Genomic DNA, 17,726 nt, shown 5'->3' on the forward strand with positions numbered 1-17,726 from the left:
ATATAGCTCCCATATATATTTTTGTCCAATTTTAATTTTATATGTGTAATATTCATCTAAATGGATTGGATTCCGGCACATCCGATCAAATTCGGTTCAAAAACAATTAATTTAAATTTGATGAAAATCGGTTCAGATATAGCTATAGCTTCACACTATTTGGCGTTTTACATTCGTAATATGCACTCCACATCAATGATATTTGGTACCAGATATCAGATATACCCTAGAAATGCCAAATCTTCTCAAGATAGTTTCAGATTTGTTTATAGCTCCCGAATATATCTTTATCCGATTTCGGGTATTAGTGCACCAAATGGTTAATATTAGCCCAAATGGGTTGGATTTCTGCATATACGACCGAATTCTGCCTAGAAGGAAATACTTCAAAGTTGGTGAAAATCGGCTTAGATATAGCTATAGCTTCCATATATTATATTTATATGTTCCATCCGTTTTGGGGTTTAAGACCATCGCATTCGTATTATGCACTCCACAACAATGATATTTGAAATCATATATAGCCCAGAAATGCCAAATTTCATCAGGTCGCTTCAGATTTGAATGCAGCTTCCATATAAATCTTCATCCGATTTGTCTTATTGTGCACCAAATACAAGGTGGCGCAAGAGTAAACTTCCTATTTTTTTCGCCACAGTTTATTGTCATTTGAACCCTTTTTATCACTTTGGCCAAAACTTCCGGCGATAGTTCCTCACATTCTTGACGGATATTGTCTTTAAGAGCTGAAAGAGTTTGAAGCCTGTTGACATGGACCCGTGACTTCAAAAAGCCACACTAAAAGAAGACTGGAGGGGTCAAATCAGGCGATCTTGCTGGCCGGGAAATGTATCGTTCGGCCTATCGATTGTAACACGTGCAGTGAGTGCCGTTGCGCCTTCCTGTAGAAACCACATGTTTTCCAATCCCAACTCATGGCTTTGTAGCGCTCACCATTCACAATAACTGTTTGGCCCGCGACGTCTTTAAAAACAGCACACCATACATTGACTTTGAGCAGGGGTAGTGGGTAACACGAGGATTTTCAGTTCCCCAGAAGGGTAAATTTCGCTTATTTCCATACCCGCTAAGATGGAAGTGGGCCTCATTACTCATGATTATTTTTGATGAAAAATCATCTTCTTCTTGATGGTGATTCAGGATGGCTTGAACGTATGTTAGACGCGATTGGATGTCAGACGCTAACAGCTGATACACCATCTAGACTTTGTACAGAAACGGGTTGTTACGGTTTGCTCTACTGGACATGCATAGTGGTGCAGGGTATCATAAAGTCGGCCCTGGCCGAAGTTTTACCTTTCTTTACTGTTTTTTTTTTTTCAAATACTTTGTACCTTTTATTAAAAACCTGCATCGATTTATTTTTTACAATATAAATTCATTAAAAAACAAGTAAGCATAGGCTATAGACGTGCGGGGTCGACCATGTGATACCCTACAACACTAAAATATGTTAGAAGCCCTCTTATGTCCAAATCCATTTTGGAAGATTTCGACTTTTGAAATTATGTCACGGAGCACTGTGGTTCATTTTACAGCTAAATATAACCCAATGGTCGTCCAAAATGACAGAATTCTTCCCTGTCCTTAAGTCTCTTCTCAGGCGTATCGATTAATGCTCCCAACACATTGTGTTGTAGGGTATAAAAATCAAAATAATATTGTTTACATTTTCAAAACTTTTACTTAACCCTGAAAATGCATTGTCGATTTCTATAAATATAACTGGGTAAAATTCTTTCAATTGCCTAATGTGAGAACTCCACCACATGCGACAACCCAAAAAAACCTCTCAATTTAAATGTCAAAATACAAAAACAAAAAAAAAATAATTAAAATAAAATTAAACAAAAAACAAATACTGCCAGCTAATATCTCAATAACAAAAGGGCCCCTCCAAATTCTCAAAAAAATATATGCGCACACACATCCATTCGGATATAATTTTAAAAGTTCTGCTACTGCTGCTATATGTGTGTGGTGCTATACGCACACACTCCCCCTTTGTAACGACCCGAGTATTCAGTTCAACCGGTCCTGCTGCAAAAACTTTTCGCTTTAAAAGCCGTCCCAACCAGACGAAAACACTCAGTCGAGTTTTGATTGTTGCTGCGTTAAGCCGTGTCAATAACAGTAACGCCGTTACACTCTCTCCCTCTCTCTCTTTGAATTTGCTCTCTATTCATTGTGAGGTGCATACAACAAGTGCAAAAATAACAAAAATTACAACACATTAGAGGAACTATTCACATAGAATTGTTTCTCAATTATTTGGTGTTTATTTAAAAAAAAATTCAATTGTCAAGTGATTTGAGTTGACATAATACTTCATTTCAACTCCGTCATTATCGGGTAAAAAAAAGTTGAAAAAATTTCAATTTGAATAAAAATCAGCCAGTGGCAGTTACACCAAAAAAAAAAAAAAAAGAGAAGTGTTAATCACATTCAGCAGCTAATTAAATTTTCCTTCCAATTTTCTTCGCTCGAGTAAAACTCACATAAAAGGTAAATTAAGATAATAAAAATTGAATTAAATTGTGTCGCATGCCTTCGTTTTTTATTTGATTTGTAGTTGTTGTTGTACATATTCTATGGATGTTATTTTTAAACAATTAAGTTCAATTAATTTTGAATTGTAAAAAAAGATATGTGTGGCATGAAAAGGATTTTTTTCGATGTGTATATTGTTTGTGAATAGATACAAATTGGTGTTAATTTTTAGCTGCTGCAGTAGGAGGAGTTATATTGAAAACACACATTTTTCAAATTTTTGAAAATGTGCCTAGAAATCGTGAAATGTTAAGAAAAGTGTAGTAAAACAAAATAGAAAATATCAGTCGGGTTTGATGACAGATATATATCCTCAACCAATGTTCGATTATTTAAATATATTTGGACTTCTGTTTTGATTATTCAAATTGTTGACCCTCAAGGAAGTAAGTTCCGAAGGAATGGGCCAATAATGTGCATTTCGTATAATTGTGACCCCTGTTGTGGTCACAAGAGATCTAGTGTCAGCAAAAATTAAAAAGTTGAGTGAAATTAGATGCTTATTTTGCTTTCTTTGAGCGTTAGGTTTTTCAAAACTTTGAACCCTAAGTGGGGGAGGTACCACAAGGAATGGTCCGATCTCTACCATCTTTGTAACAGATCTTGTGTTGATGGTAATATTGATTGGAAGTTAATTTCGCGTTTTCTGAGTTTCATGGATATTCAAAATTTTGACCCTTTGTGGGGAAGGTACCAGAAGGAGTGTACCAATATATTCCATCTTCACAGCAGATCTTGTGTCAGTAGAAATAATGAGATTTGTGAAATATGAAAAGAATCGGATGCTTGTTTCGGAATTTATAATAGTTTTGGTTATTCAAAAATTGGAGCTAGCGGAAGAAATGGTCCGATCTCTACTCCTTTATAACAGATCTTGTCCTGATAGAAATATTGAAATGTGCCAAGTCTGAATGGAATTCGATGTTAATTTCGCGTTTTATGAGCTTCATGGATGTACTAAATATTGACCCTTTGTGAGGGAGGTACCAGAAGGAGTGAGCCGATTTATCGCATTCTCATACCAGATCGTGGGTTAATAAAAAATATTGTAATGTGTGTAATTTGAAGGCAATCGGACTCTTACATCACATTTTATAAACATTTTAATTATTCAAAATGTTGACCCTTTGTGGCGGAGGTACTTGATAGAGTGGACCGATATTGTCCATTTTCGCACCTGACCTAGAACTCATGCAAACATTAGGATTAGCAAAGTTGTAGCAAAATCGGATTGTGCTTTCTTTCTCTGTGCAGTAAAATATTTTCTTTGAAAATTCCTACCTATTGTAGGGGAGTTACCAGAAGGAGTGGAACGATGTCCTGAAACGGATTTGATCCAAAGGGACCCAGGGTCTAATACCGTTATTTCATATAACTGTACCTCCCGACATTCGGTACTTTGATGATTTTAGCCACACTTTTCAATGGCATTGTCTGAAATTCTACACAAGGAGGTCTCTGTGAGTACTTTACCCCCCTGAAAGATAATTGTCCATAAACGTCCACGATATCGTACAGCCCCCATACAATTGTTCCCCCACCCCCCATATTCGGTATTTTGATGATTTTAGCCAGATTGGAATTGGCTTATATAAAAAGTGACCTCTGGATGTGAAATTTATCTCCATAGCTTTTATACAGAATGTAATCAGGGAAAGCTGACTCTTAGTTCTTCAGGATACCTGCAGAAAAATATTTGTAACGACGAAGATGAACTGACTGACCCAAATTAATTTTGTGTTGAATTAAATTTCTTTTTAAGTTTTGAGGTATTCAAAAGGGGTTTAGACAGAACAGAGTATAGATGGCGTTGGTATTCGAATTAATCCTGATACATGAGCCGAATCTCTGATCGGAGCAGTCTCTGGCAAAGATCAAGCAGAACAATGATTCAGATGATTTGACTAGCATTTGTTTGAGTTAAGATAATCTTTTAAGTTTCACCGTATGCCAAAGGATTTAGACAGAACGAAGTCTAGATGGCGATGGTATTCGAATTAAACCTGATGGACGATCTGTCTCTCCAATCTCGGCAGAACATGGCAAAGATCAATAATTTGGTAATTATGATGAATTTACTAGCATTTGTCCGCGTTAAATTCACTATTTTTATTATGTTTTGAGGTATGCCAAAGATTTGAGATAAAACGAAGTATAGATGGCGTTCGTATTTAAACTAATCCTGATGGATGTAGTGACTTTCTTTTAGGCTTATAGCTGGCGGATAACAATCAAGAACGACTCAGAAGAACTAAACCACATTTGCCAGCATTGATTTCAATTCCTTTTAAGTTACGAGTTATGCAAAAGATTTTGGGTAGAACGAAGTCTAGATGGCATAGGTAATCGGACTTATCACGATAGATCATTCCAAGGCCATTTATCCCACCAGAAAATTACAACTATTTTCCTTCCAACTTTTTTGGTTTTTGAATTATTGTCTTCAGTCTTTAACCGCCAAAAAAAGTTCAAAAGAGGGTTTATACAGAACGAAGTATAGATGGCGTTGGTATTCGAATTAATCCTGATAGAAGATATGACTTTCATTCAGGCTTATAGATGGCGGATAACAATAAAGAAAGACTCCGAAGAACTAAACCATATTTGCCAGTGTAGATTTCAATTTCAATTAAGTTTCGAGTTATGCAAAAGAGTTTGGGTAGAACGAAGTCTAGATGGCGTTGGTAATCGTACTCATAGATAGATAGATCATTCCAGGGCTATTTATCCCAACTTTTTTGGTTTTTTGATTTATTGCCTTCAGTCTTTAACCGCCAATATTTCAAATTTTAAACATTAAAAAATAGATTTTCAACAGTATTTCACTGCCAAGAAATTGCTGGCATGTTTGGGAGGAACCAAGCCACCAATATTTGGCATTGATTAACCAGTTTTTTTTTATCTAACTATTGTCCAAGCTTGCATTGCATTGATGGTTTAGTTTTTTTTTTCTCGACTTGCTTCACTGGCAAATCGTGCCATAATATTTAACAAAAAAAAACTTGGCTCAAAAAGTTTCTAAAATTAAGTAATGGTATTTTTAATTCATGCAAAATCAAGGCCAACCAGAATATCTAGTTTTTTTTTTGTTTGATTGGCTTGTAGATCAGTTTTGTTTGTGGTTTTCAAAATGCATGTAATTAAGCTGAGAGTGAAAAAAAATAAAATATTTGCTTTATTTATTTAAAACATAATTAGCTAACGTGCGGATTTTCATGTTTTATTTTGTATTTTCTACAAATAGTTAAACCTTTTTACAATTGTCTATTGTTATTACATTGTTTTGTGTAAATTATTGTTTGTCTGGCTGTCGAATGCTGAAAAATGCTTATCTGTTTTATTATTGTATAATTATTTTAATTGATTAGTGTTTCCATTTTTAATTTGCCATTTAAAGATTCATCAATTCATGTTTGTGTGTTTTCAAACTAATTTGTTAATTTGCATTTATTTTCATTCTATAAATAAATTAAAATATTTAAGATTATGAAAATAGAAACGTTTACTGGCAGTGAATGGAAATTTCGACCTATTTACCTCAGGCATTTTTTTTGTTATTTTTAACGTTCTTTTGCATGTTTTTGTTTGGATTTAAATAAATAATTTTCTAATTAGTTAAAATTCCGTCTAATTGTTATTAACAAATCAAAATTCTTTCATTTCGTAACATTTTCTAAATTTTTGATTCAGCCTTTCGAAAAAAACCCAACCAAACAAAAAGCCCTGCTAACCATGTCTGGAAAAAAAGAAACCGTAACTAATAATAAAAATTCAAAATTCACTATTAATGAGGATAAATTGGATACTAATGTTTCGGTGAGTGGTTTTTTGGATATTAATGTTTTTTGTTTTCAAATTAAATTGGCTTATATGGTTCACAATCAACATAAAATGAGATAAAAAATAATGAAAACATAAGGTTTGTTCATCGCCAATTTATGTTGGGCGCCATCCACTTGATATTTCGTTTAAAGTTGTATCTCTTCTCCTGGATTGCGGAAAATGAAGCCCTAAACGCCATAGAAGACAATTGGCACTTATAACGATATCAAAGGAAATTGAAGGAAATATTGACACTTTGAATAGAAAATACACCATAATTTTGATATGATTACAAAATGTACACTGGAGCCCCGACTTGCGTCGATAATGGGGACAAGAGAAACGCATTGTATATTAAGTTACCTTTTTCTATATTCAAAATGTCCTGAAATTTAGTTTATTGGAGGAAGATATCTAAAACCAAGACGAAAATTGCATATTTTAAAATAGTTTTTAAAAGCGATGCAAGTCGAGGCACTAGTGTACAGACAAGTCAAAGGCATGCCAATGTGCTCTCCTATTTCCAAAGCGTAGGAAAAGCTACTTGACTCATCCATGGAGAGCTGAGCTGAGCATCTTAAATTCATTAAATGAAAATTAAAAACAAATAAAAAAGCGGTAGGTTCGGCCGGGCCGAACTTTGAATACCCTCCACCATTTCGAAAGATTTTGGCAATTTTCAAAAAAAAAAAAGAAAAAAAAATCCGTTAAAAATTCTATGTATCCGTTACATTAGGGTCTATACGACGACGTGGACCTGCATAGGCAATTTTTGTCATAAACCATTAAACTATTCAAATGCGAAACTTGAATAAAAAAAAATCGGTGAATAATGTAGCTATAATCGTCTAAATTCCGAATATAGGGAGGTACCGTCATATTGGGGCTATACGAAAAAGTGGACCTGCACAGACAATTTTCTGTCATAGGCTGTAGTATCCATTATGAACTTTAAATACAAAATTTCTTACAATTCCGGTGAATAATGGCAAAAAAAGTCATGAAAATAACGAGTATCGGGAGGTACCGTCATATGGAGGCTATACGAAGACGTGGAAATTTTTTTGCCATAGGTTGTAGTACCCATTACGATCTTCGAATACGAAATTTAAAACGATTCCGGTGAGTAATGTTGCTGAAATCATAAAAATACAGACTATCGGGAGGTACCGCTATATAGTCGATATACGAGGACGTAGACCTGCACAGACAATTTTCTGTCATAGGCTGTAGTATCCATTACGAACTTCAAATGTCAAATGTGAAACGATTCCGGTCAGTAATATTGCTGAAATCATAAAAATACCGAATATCGGGAGGTACCGTTATATGGGGCTATACGAATACGTGGACTTGCACAGACAATTTTCTGTCCCAGGCTGTAATACCCATTACGAACTTTAAATATGAAGTTTGAAATAATTCCGGTAAAAAAATTCGCTAAAATCATAAAAATACCGAATATCGGGAGGTACCGATATATGGGGGCTACACGAAAACGTGGACCGATATGATCCATTTACGAACTTAACCTGTCTGTACTGGAAAACTATGCATGTATGTAAAATTTTACCCCTCTATCTCAATTCGTTTGAAAGATAGCGTGAACAGACAGGCGGACAGATAGATGGACATCGCTAGATAGTCTTAGAATTTTACGCTGATCCAGAATATATATACCATGTAGGGTCTATAATGAATATTTCGAGGAGTTACAAACGGAATGCCCTCCATAGAATGGTGGAGGGTATTAAAATTATTATCTAGGTCTCTGAGAACCGTATATGTCGAATTCCACTTAGAACGATTAAAAGTGTAAATTTTTAAAAATTACAGTTAATAATATGGGGTCAAACGATATCGTTTTTGTTTTTTTTGCCGATTGTAGTCACAAAATATAACCAGGTCATATCTCAAAAAAATTCGACATTTATACATATGCGACAATCGAATTTTCTTCTTTTTGTTTTTATTTTTGTCGTTACTCTAACTCAATATTCTTTATTTCATATTTCACAGATCGATATGGAGGCCCCAGAATTCCGTGATTTCGCCAAATCGATGGTAGATTATATTGCTGAATATTTGGAAAATATCAGAGATCGGTAAGTAAGAACTTGTGATGCAATTAAGAGAGACACTTTGTTGGGCTTTGGATTAGAAAACCTGGTATTGGCTAGAGAGACTCGTCCATGTTGTGGACTTTTGAGTAAAGTTTTGTAAGGAGACTATTTGGTCTCTAAAAGGAGGAGAATAAGGAAAATAGAAGATACACATTAAAAAGCTATACCTAAGCTGAGAAGTGAGAATTGACAGATATATTAATAGAAAAGAGGAAAGTTTTCATCTAATCTATGCCAAACCAAGCCTACATGTTGTGGCAGCAAAGCGAATTTAGCACTTATCCTAAGTTTGTTAAGGGGCCAAAAAATCTGCTCTCAAATTCGATTTTCTCTATTATTCCCCTTAAATTTTCAGTGAATACATGCGAATATTTTATTATTTAGTTCCAATTTCGAAAATTTTCACTTTTACGTTCGGCTATTTAAAGATAAACTTTTATAAAAAAAAACCAGCAAAGAAAGTCCTAATTATACCCTCCACCACTTTGCTAATTTAGTAGAGCTCCACATAACAATTAAAAGTTTTTATGGAAGAATTCAATCATACACGCTATGATTATAATTATAATTTACAGTTCAAAGGACTAAATATGCCGAAGCATTTGTATCTTTTAAATTCGGACTTGTGTTGCCCATTTGGTGCACAAATAATTTAAAATCGGATAAAAATGTATATAGGAGCTATATCCAAATCCGAACCGATCTCGATAAAATTTGGCAAAGATATTTCTGAGCTGAATATCGTTGCTACTGAGTGCATATTATTGCGGTGGGTAACAAATACAACAAATCGGATGAACAATATATATGGAAGCTATAGCTATATCTGAACCGATCTTCACCAAATTTGACATACTAGCTTCTAGGCTCAATTCGGTCGTAAGTGCCAAATTCCATCCCATTTAGACAAATATTAGACGTTTGCTGCAAAATAAGAGGTAAATCGGACGAAGTTATATATGGGAGCTATATCCAAATCTGAGCCGATCTCTCGATAAAATTTAGCAAATGTATTTCTGAGCTGTATTTTATATATTATCCCTAATATGGTTGTTACAGAGTGCATATTACGGCTGTGGGTAACAAATATAACAAATCGGAAGAACAATATATACGGGAGCTATAGCTATATCTGAACCGATCTTCACCAAATTTTACATACTAGCTTCTAGACTCAATTCGGTCGAAAGTGCCGAATTTCATCCCATTTGGGCAAATATTAGACATTTGGTGCACAATAAAAGCTAAATCGGACGAAGTTATATATGGGAGCTATATCCAAATCTGAACCGATCTCGATAAAATTTAGCAAATGTATTTCTGAGATGTATTTGATATATTTCCCTGAATATCGTTTTTACGGAGTGCATATTACGGTTGTGGGTAACAAATATAACAAATCGGATGAACAATATATATGGAAGCTATAGCTATATCTGAACCTATCTTCACCAAATTTAACATGCTAGCTTCTAGGCTCAATTCGGTCGTAAGTGCCAAATTCCATCCCATTTAGACAAATATTAGACGTTTGGTGCACAATAAAAGCTAAATCGGACGAAGTTATATATGGAAGCTATATCCGATCTCGATAAAATTTAGCAAATGTATTTCTGAGCTGTATTTGATATATTATCCCAAATATGGTTGTTACAGAGTGCATATTACAGCTGCGGTTGGTTGTATGTGCAAAATTCCATTCAATTCGGGCTGATATTACACGTTTGGTGCACAATAAAAAGCAAATCGGACGAAGATATATATGGGAGCTATATCTAAATTTTGACCGATTATCTCCAATTTCAAAAGGGTTTGTCCTTGGGCCAAACAAATGATCTGTGCAAAATTTCATCTGGATCGGGCAATAAATGCGACCTGTACTTTGTTTACAAAAATACATGGACAGACGGACGGACATGCATAAATCGACTCAGAATGTGATTCTATACAGATGCTAGTTACAAAGAAATGCACAAAGACATAATACCCTGACCACCTTGTGGTGTAGGGTATAATGAAAAGGTATAAAATTTGTAACAATTATTATTTGTTCCATTTGGAGTTCATACGAGTTATATCTCGAAAATTAAATTACTTTCAACTTATTTTTTGTTAACCACAGAATTAGAGGTTTACATAATTACCAAAGTAATAAATCGCTTAAATCGTTTTCAATTCCACAACCCCCCTCAAATTTGCCTCACTCCAACGGCAGTAATACCTCTTAAAAAACTCCGGAACAAGAAACTGTTGCTGTAGAACAGAGAACCTTGATGCAGGCTGGTTTGCTGGCTGACTGACTGGCAGAACATGTCTGGTTTCCATGTTGAACAATCACTTTTTGTGTTTTATTAAAAAAATCGGTTTCTTATGTTTAATTGTGTTTCAATTGAACCAGAAAAAAAAGAAACACCGACATGGAGATACCTCTAAACGTTTCTAAATTAACCTTGACACACAGATTTTTTTCTGTTAACTAGTGAAACGTGCTACAGTACAATTGTCTGTACATAGAGATATGTAGGTATACAAGTTACAAATTTATGATAATATTTTTGTGAGACTTGAAATTGATGGCTGGTTGGGCAAGGAACTAGACGAGAAGAAAGATATCTTTTAGTTCCTGTTGGATTCAGACAGGGAAGTAAATTTAGATATTTGTGGGGGAATGGTTTCCTTTCAAGATATAGCCCCCATATAACGGTACCTGCCGATATTCGGTATTTTGATGATTTTAGCGACATTATTAACCGGAATTCTTTCAAATTTTGGTATTTGAAGTTCGCAATGGATGCTACAGCCTATGAGAGAAAATTGTCTGTGCAGGTCCACGTCTTCGTATAGCCCCCATATAACAGTACCTCCCGATATTCGGTACTTTGTTGATTTTATCGACATTTTTCACTGGAATTTTTCAAATTTGGTATTTGAAGTTCGTATAGCCCCCATATAAGGGTACCTCCCGATATTTGGTATTTTGATGATTTTACCGACATTATTCACCGGAATTCTTTCAGATTTGGTATTTGAAGTTCGAAATACATACTACAACCTAAGACAGAAAATTGTCTGTGCAGGTCCACGTCTTCGTATAGCACCCATATAACGGTACCTCCCGATATTCGGTATTTTGATGATTTTAGCGACATTATTCACCGGAATTGTTTCAGATTTGGTATTTGAAGTTCGCAATGGATACTACTGCCTAAGACAGAAAATGGTCCGTGCAGGCACACGACTTCGTATAGTCCCCATATAACGATACCTCCCGAATTCGGTATTTTGATAATTTTAGCGACATTATGCATCGGAATTCTTTTAGATTTGGTATTTGAAGTTCGTAGTGGATACTACAGCCTAAGACAGAAAATTGTCTGTGCAGGTCCTCATCTTCGTATAAAGGAAATATCATGCCACAATAGGTCTTATTTTAGTTCTTTTCTGTCACTAGTTCCTCTCTCTAGTGGGCTTCTCGTTTAGGCTCAAATCAAGCCTTTTCTTCTACTCATAATTATGTCTAGGCCAAAATATAAATTAAAAAAAATCTCGCATTTCTAGACATGAGACACGCAACAAACTAACACCTGAGGCTCAGTTTCTGTTTTTTAAATCATTTCAATATTAATCAAGGATTCCGTTAAAATACTTTCAAATTCGATTATAAATAACTTGGTGGGGAAATATTGAATGTAGCATTCATTGATTTAATGCTAATTAACTCAAATGTGACTCAGTTGTTCAGTTCAGATACAAAAGTGTACTTTCATTTCCGTCCCAAAAACAAATTACCTTCAAACGTATTTTTGCGTTACATTCTCCAATCGTATCAAATCGATAGTGACGAAACTGAAAAAAAAATCCCCCGTTAATCATATTGTCAACTTGCGAATTATTGAAATATCTGAGGAACACCTGTGCCAAACCGGAATTTGTTATAAGACACAACATGACATTGTTTTGAAGTTAATTCGCTTTAAGCCATTCTAAGCTGTAACAATGTGCCGGTTGGGGGGTAATAAACATAAATTAGACAAGTGGAAATTAATGATGAAATGTTTCAGGGAATGTAGCATCAGATCTTTTACAAAAATATACTGGAATATCCAATTCCATGTGTGAATAGATAACAATTAAAAATTTGTAAGTTCGGCCGGGCCGATTTTTGAATGCCCTCCAGCATTTGGTACAAAATTTGGCAATTTTCAAAAAAATAAAATCCGTTAAAAATTATGTTAAAGACGTGGACCTGCAGAGGCAACTTTAGTCATAAGCTACTACAATATTTAAATGCGAAACTTGAAAAAAATCTGTTAATAATGTAAAAATGGGGGTTATAAAACGTTAACCTGGACAGACTATTTTTTTGGCACAGGCTGTAGTATCCATTACGAACTTCAAATACAAAATTCGAAACAATTCCGGTAAATAATGACGCTAATATCATCAAAATACCGAGTATCGCGGGTGCCGTTGCATGAAGCCTATGCGAAGACGTGGACTTGCACTGAAAATTTTCTGTGATGGGGTGTAGTATCCATTACGAACTTCAATTACCAAATTTGAAATAGTTCCGGTACATAATGTCTCTAAAATCATAAAAATGTGCCGGTTGAGGGTAATAAACATACGAAGACGTGGACCCACATGTCTCATTTTCTGTCTTAGGCTGTAGTATCCATTACGAGCTTCAAATGCCAATTTTGAAACAATTCCTGTAAATAATGTCGCTAAAATCATCAAAATACCGCATATCGGGAGGTAACGTTATATGAGGGCTATACGAAGACGTGGGCCCACATGTCTCATTTTCTGTCTTAGGCTGTCAATATCGGGGGCCCATTTTCAATACTAAAAGTCCTGCAGACATAATACACATTTGAGTAAATTTTTATCAACTTACTACATTTCGTTCGGAAGCTAGAGTGATTTTCACAGGCGGACAGACGAATGGACATTGATAATTCGACATAGAACTTTATGCTGATCAAGAATATATAAACTTTTTTGGGGTCTAAAATGTATATTTCGAGGTGTTACAATCGGAATGACAAACTTAATATACCCTCCATACTATGTTGGAGGGCATAAGTAAAGATTAGTATAAATAGTTCTTAAGTGAAAATATTTGTTATTAAATTGGGTTTGAAACTACATCTGAACCAAGGGGTCTATTTCTCAACTCATTTTTTACACTAAGCCTAAGGGGTTACCAATTTTAAGGTAGAGGGTTTCGATTTAGCGACTAGAAACCTGGACAACGTCGAAATGTGTTGCATCCTCGTTGGATTTTATTTTTCAATGCCATCTCCTCAATTCGAGAGAGAATATCTATTCACAAATGACCTTCGCTTTAATTGGACACATTTTCAAATATCTGTAAAGCCGGGGATATACAGGGTAATATGAAAATGAAAAACTTCAACCAATTTCAGACTGCTGTCATTTCTAAGCCACTCGTTCGACAGCTGTTAAAATTATTCCTGTGACAGCTCATTATATTGTTTACAAGCGTACCAACCAATCGTTTGGTGAGAATTTTCCAGAAAAAAAAGTTATTCGTGATGGAATTCAAGCGTGACAGGGTGATTTCTTTATATTTGGCTGGAAAACCAGAAGTGGCTATCGTTAGAGCACTCCGTCATTTAAATGTGAATAAATCATTTGTATCTCGTAACATCGCTCGTTACCGTAGCGTACTGGTAGCGTAGCCTGACGTCAAGGAAGTGGACGGAAGAAAACAGCATCAGCAACATCAGCAGAAATGGTTCGAAAAGTAAAGAAGCGACTTGATCGAAACCCGTGTCACAGTGACCGAAAAATGGCTCGAGAGCTGAACTTATCGCAATATTCCATTAGGCAAATATATGTGAGCTCGGGGTAAAGCCATTGAAATTCCAAAAAGTGCAAGAACTTAAACCGCAACAGAAAGAAAATAGACTCAAAAGAGCTAAAGAATTGCTTCGCTTGGTCGAAAGTGGTGAACTGCCGAATTTGGGTTTCTCCGATGAGAAAACATTCGTTGTCCAGCAGTTTGTAAACAAACAAAATGATCGTGTTTACTTGCCCAAGAGATCAGCTGAAAAGGTGCACCTTCGGTTGGCCACCAGAACTCCAGCGCCGCCCATGGTAATGGCCGCCATAACAGTCTCTGCTCATATTTATCGACCGTGGTATCAGAATAAATCCCAAATATTATCGCGAAAATATTCTGGAGGGTGTATTAAATCCTTGCACACGCAAACATTTTGGCCGCAGACCTTGGGCGTTCCAACTGGACTCAGCACCATCGCAGTCAGCACGCGCCACCCAAGAATGGTTACAAAATAAGGTTCCTAGCTTCATTTCCAGCGCACAATGGCCATCACCAAAATCTCCGGACATAAATCCGTTGGACTATCTGGTGTCTGGAGTATTTTGGAAAGCAAGGTTGGCACTAAAATCTACCAAAGTGTCGATCACCTCAAGCAAGCTTCGTCGGGAATGGGACAAAATACCGCAGAGCAACATTTGGGCAGCGTTTGACAGCAGTTTCATTGTCCGTTTGAAGGCCATAATTCGTGCCAAAGGTGATCAATTCGAACAAATCTAAACATATTCTACAATTTGATGCTATTTCCGACATTGTAAGCTTTCATTCAATAAAATTTAAAAAAACAAATGTAAAAATTATGGCGTTTGACTTTGATGCAGTTTTTTTTTTTCATTTCACCCTGTGTCTGTAAAGCTGAGCTGCTTTCCTAGTATTTTTTCCTTTGTTTTGGTTGTGGTCTTATGTGAAATATCTGGTGACCCGGGCGTTCAGGATGGCCGAACATTAAATTCTCTTCTTAGGTCGCATATATCTCTTTCAAATTTCCATAAATATTTATCAATTTCTCTCCTTATTCCAGTCGTGTCCTGGCCAATGTAAAACCTGGCTATTTGCGTCCCCTGATTCCTGATTCGGCTCCCGAAAAACCCGACAACTGGCAAGATGTGATGAGTGATATTGAGCGGGTCATTATGCCAGGTGTGACACACTGGCATAGTCCCAAATTCCATGCCTATTTCCCCACCGCCAATTCCTATCCCGCCATTGTGGCTGATATGTTGAGTGGAGCCATTGCCTGTATTGGATTCTCATGGGTAGGTTTTCAAAAAATCTTTAAAATTTTTCCCAAATTAATAAATTTTTCCGATCTTTACAGATTGCCAGTCCCGCCTGTACCGAATTGGAGGTTGTCATGCTTGATTGGTTGGGCAAAATGATTGGTTTGCCCAAAGAGTTCTTGGCCTGCTCTGGAGGCAAGGGAGGTGGTGTCATTCAAGGCACGGCCAGTGAAGCCACTTTGGTGGGCCTGTTGGGCGCCAAGGCCAAAAAGATCCAGGAAGTTAAGAAAGAACATCCCGATTGGACTGATGATATGATTGTCTCCAAATTGGTGGGCTATAACTCATCGCAGGCCCATTCCTCGGTGGAAAGAGCTGGTCTCTTGGGTGGTGTGAAAATGCATTCCGTGCCCTCGGATGACAAGAACAGTATGCGTGGTGAGGCCCTGGAGGCGGCCATTAAAAAGGATTTGGAGGCAGGACTCATACCATTTTATGTAAGTTGAGGACCGCTTTAGACTTTTCAGATTTACTAATTCTTTCCGATTTTAGGCCGTTGTTACCTTGGGCACCACCAACAGCTGTGCCTTTGATCGCCTGGATGAATGCGGTCCCGTGGGCAATAAATACAATGTATGGATCCATGTTGATGCCGCCTATGCCGGTTCCGCCTTTATTTGCCCCGAATATCGCCATCTGATGAAGGGCATTGAAACGGCCGACTCGTTCAATTTCAATCCCCACAAATGGATGTTGGTGAACTTTGATTGCAGTGCCATGTGGTTGAAGGATCCCACCTGGTTAGTGGATGCCTTCAATGTTGATCCCTTGTATCTGAGACATGATATGCAAGGTTCTGCTCCCGATTACAGACATTGGCAAATTCCATTGGGCCGTCGTTTCCGTGCCCTGAAACTGTGGTTTGTTTTGCGTCTCTATGGTGTGGAAAATCTACAGGCTCATATTAGACGCCACTGTAAATTTGCTCAAGAATTTGCGGCTCTTTGTCGTGCCGATGATCGTTTTGAAATTGTCGGAGATGTGAATATGGGTTTGGTGTGCTTCCGCCTCAAGGGTGCCAATGAATTGAGTGAGAATCTCTTGAAATTGATTAATGGTCGTGGTAATATCCACATGGTACCGTCCAAAATTCGTGATGTCTACTTCATACGCATGGCATTGTGTTCGCGCTTTACCAAATCCGAGGATATGGTTTATTCGTGGAATGAAGTCAGTGCTGCAGCCGATGAAATGTTGAAAAAGTAAGCGAATGAAGGAAGAAAGCCGTGCAGATAACAGTATTTACGTCATGTTTAGCTGCAACATTTTCGTTTACTTAATAAGTTTTAAAGAACTGGGACCATACTTGCAACATATTTAGGGAATTTAAATGTGCTTCATGTTTTTTTTTATATATACACATACATATATCATAATGTTTTTTTGTTAGTTTTTAAGATGTTAAAAATGTGTAATTCATATATGTACACTATATAAATAAGTAAAATAATTAGTTGATTGTTGTTAATTTAATGTCATTTAAAAATTAGGACACCTTAAAAAGAACAAAAAGAAAAAAAGATTCCAAAATACTCAAAAATCTCAATATTTAAACAAAATTATTAAATAAATGTTCTATTTAAATGAAAAAAATTAAAATGTTTTATGTGTAAAGTACCCACGAAGTAAGCACGAATGTTTTCAGAGGTTTAGGACAGGTTACGGCGTCTTATTCCTTGATTTTCTGCTTTAATTTTACTTAAGGTATCATTTTGTTTGTACAGTATAATCGAATAACTCATTTAATTTCTGGTCCAAAAGTCCAAAATTGCTTTATTTCATTACTTGACCTTTATTTTTAATTTCGTATCTATTATCAAAAAATATCAGATCTTGTTTGTACAGTACCATGATATTCAAGCCGCTATATTCGGATTTCCCGAATTCGATATTTCCCCGAAAATTTAATTTTTCTATCCATTCACCCATTATATAGAATATATTTTTGTGTGTACAGTACATTTCATTACACCCTCCATTTCTATTATTTTTGATTCGGACCTAAAATTGGATATTCCTCAAAATTTTTCTCCTTTTTCAATCCTTCTATTGCTTGATTAT

At 36.0% G+C, this 17,726-nt stretch overlaps 1 protein-coding gene across 2 annotated transcripts; it reads left to right on the forward strand.

Annotated features, from left to right (window-relative positions):
* The first annotated feature begins 2,116 nt into the window (after positions 1–2,116).
* Positions 2,117–17,202, forward strand: LOC101900136 (aromatic-L-amino-acid decarboxylase). Of its 2 annotated transcripts, none has more exons than XM_059125119.1 (5): positions 2,117–2,526; positions 8,413–8,498; positions 15,407–15,641; positions 15,704–16,102; positions 16,158–17,202. In XM_059125119.1, the coding sequence occupies exons 2-5, from the start codon at positions 8,419–8,421 to the stop codon at positions 16,869–16,871; spliced, it is 1,428 nt and encodes a 475-aa protein (XP_058981102.1). In that variant the 5' UTR covers positions 2,117–2,526; positions 8,413–8,418; the 3' UTR covers positions 16,872–17,202. The 2 variants fall into 2 exon arrangements, with proteins under 2 accessions (XP_058981102.1, XP_058981101.1); XM_059125118.1 differs by lacking the exon at positions 2,117–2,526 and adding an exon at positions 6,267–6,387.
* The last annotated feature ends 524 nt before the right edge of the window (positions 17,203–17,726 follow it).

The sequence above is a fragment of the Musca domestica genome, unplaced genomic scaffold, assembly GCF_030504385.1.
Source record: "Musca domestica strain aabys unplaced genomic scaffold, Musca_domestica.polishedcontigs.V.1.1 32, whole genome shotgun sequence".
Classification (NCBI taxonomy): Eukaryota; Metazoa; Arthropoda; class Insecta; order Diptera; family Muscidae; genus Musca; species Musca domestica.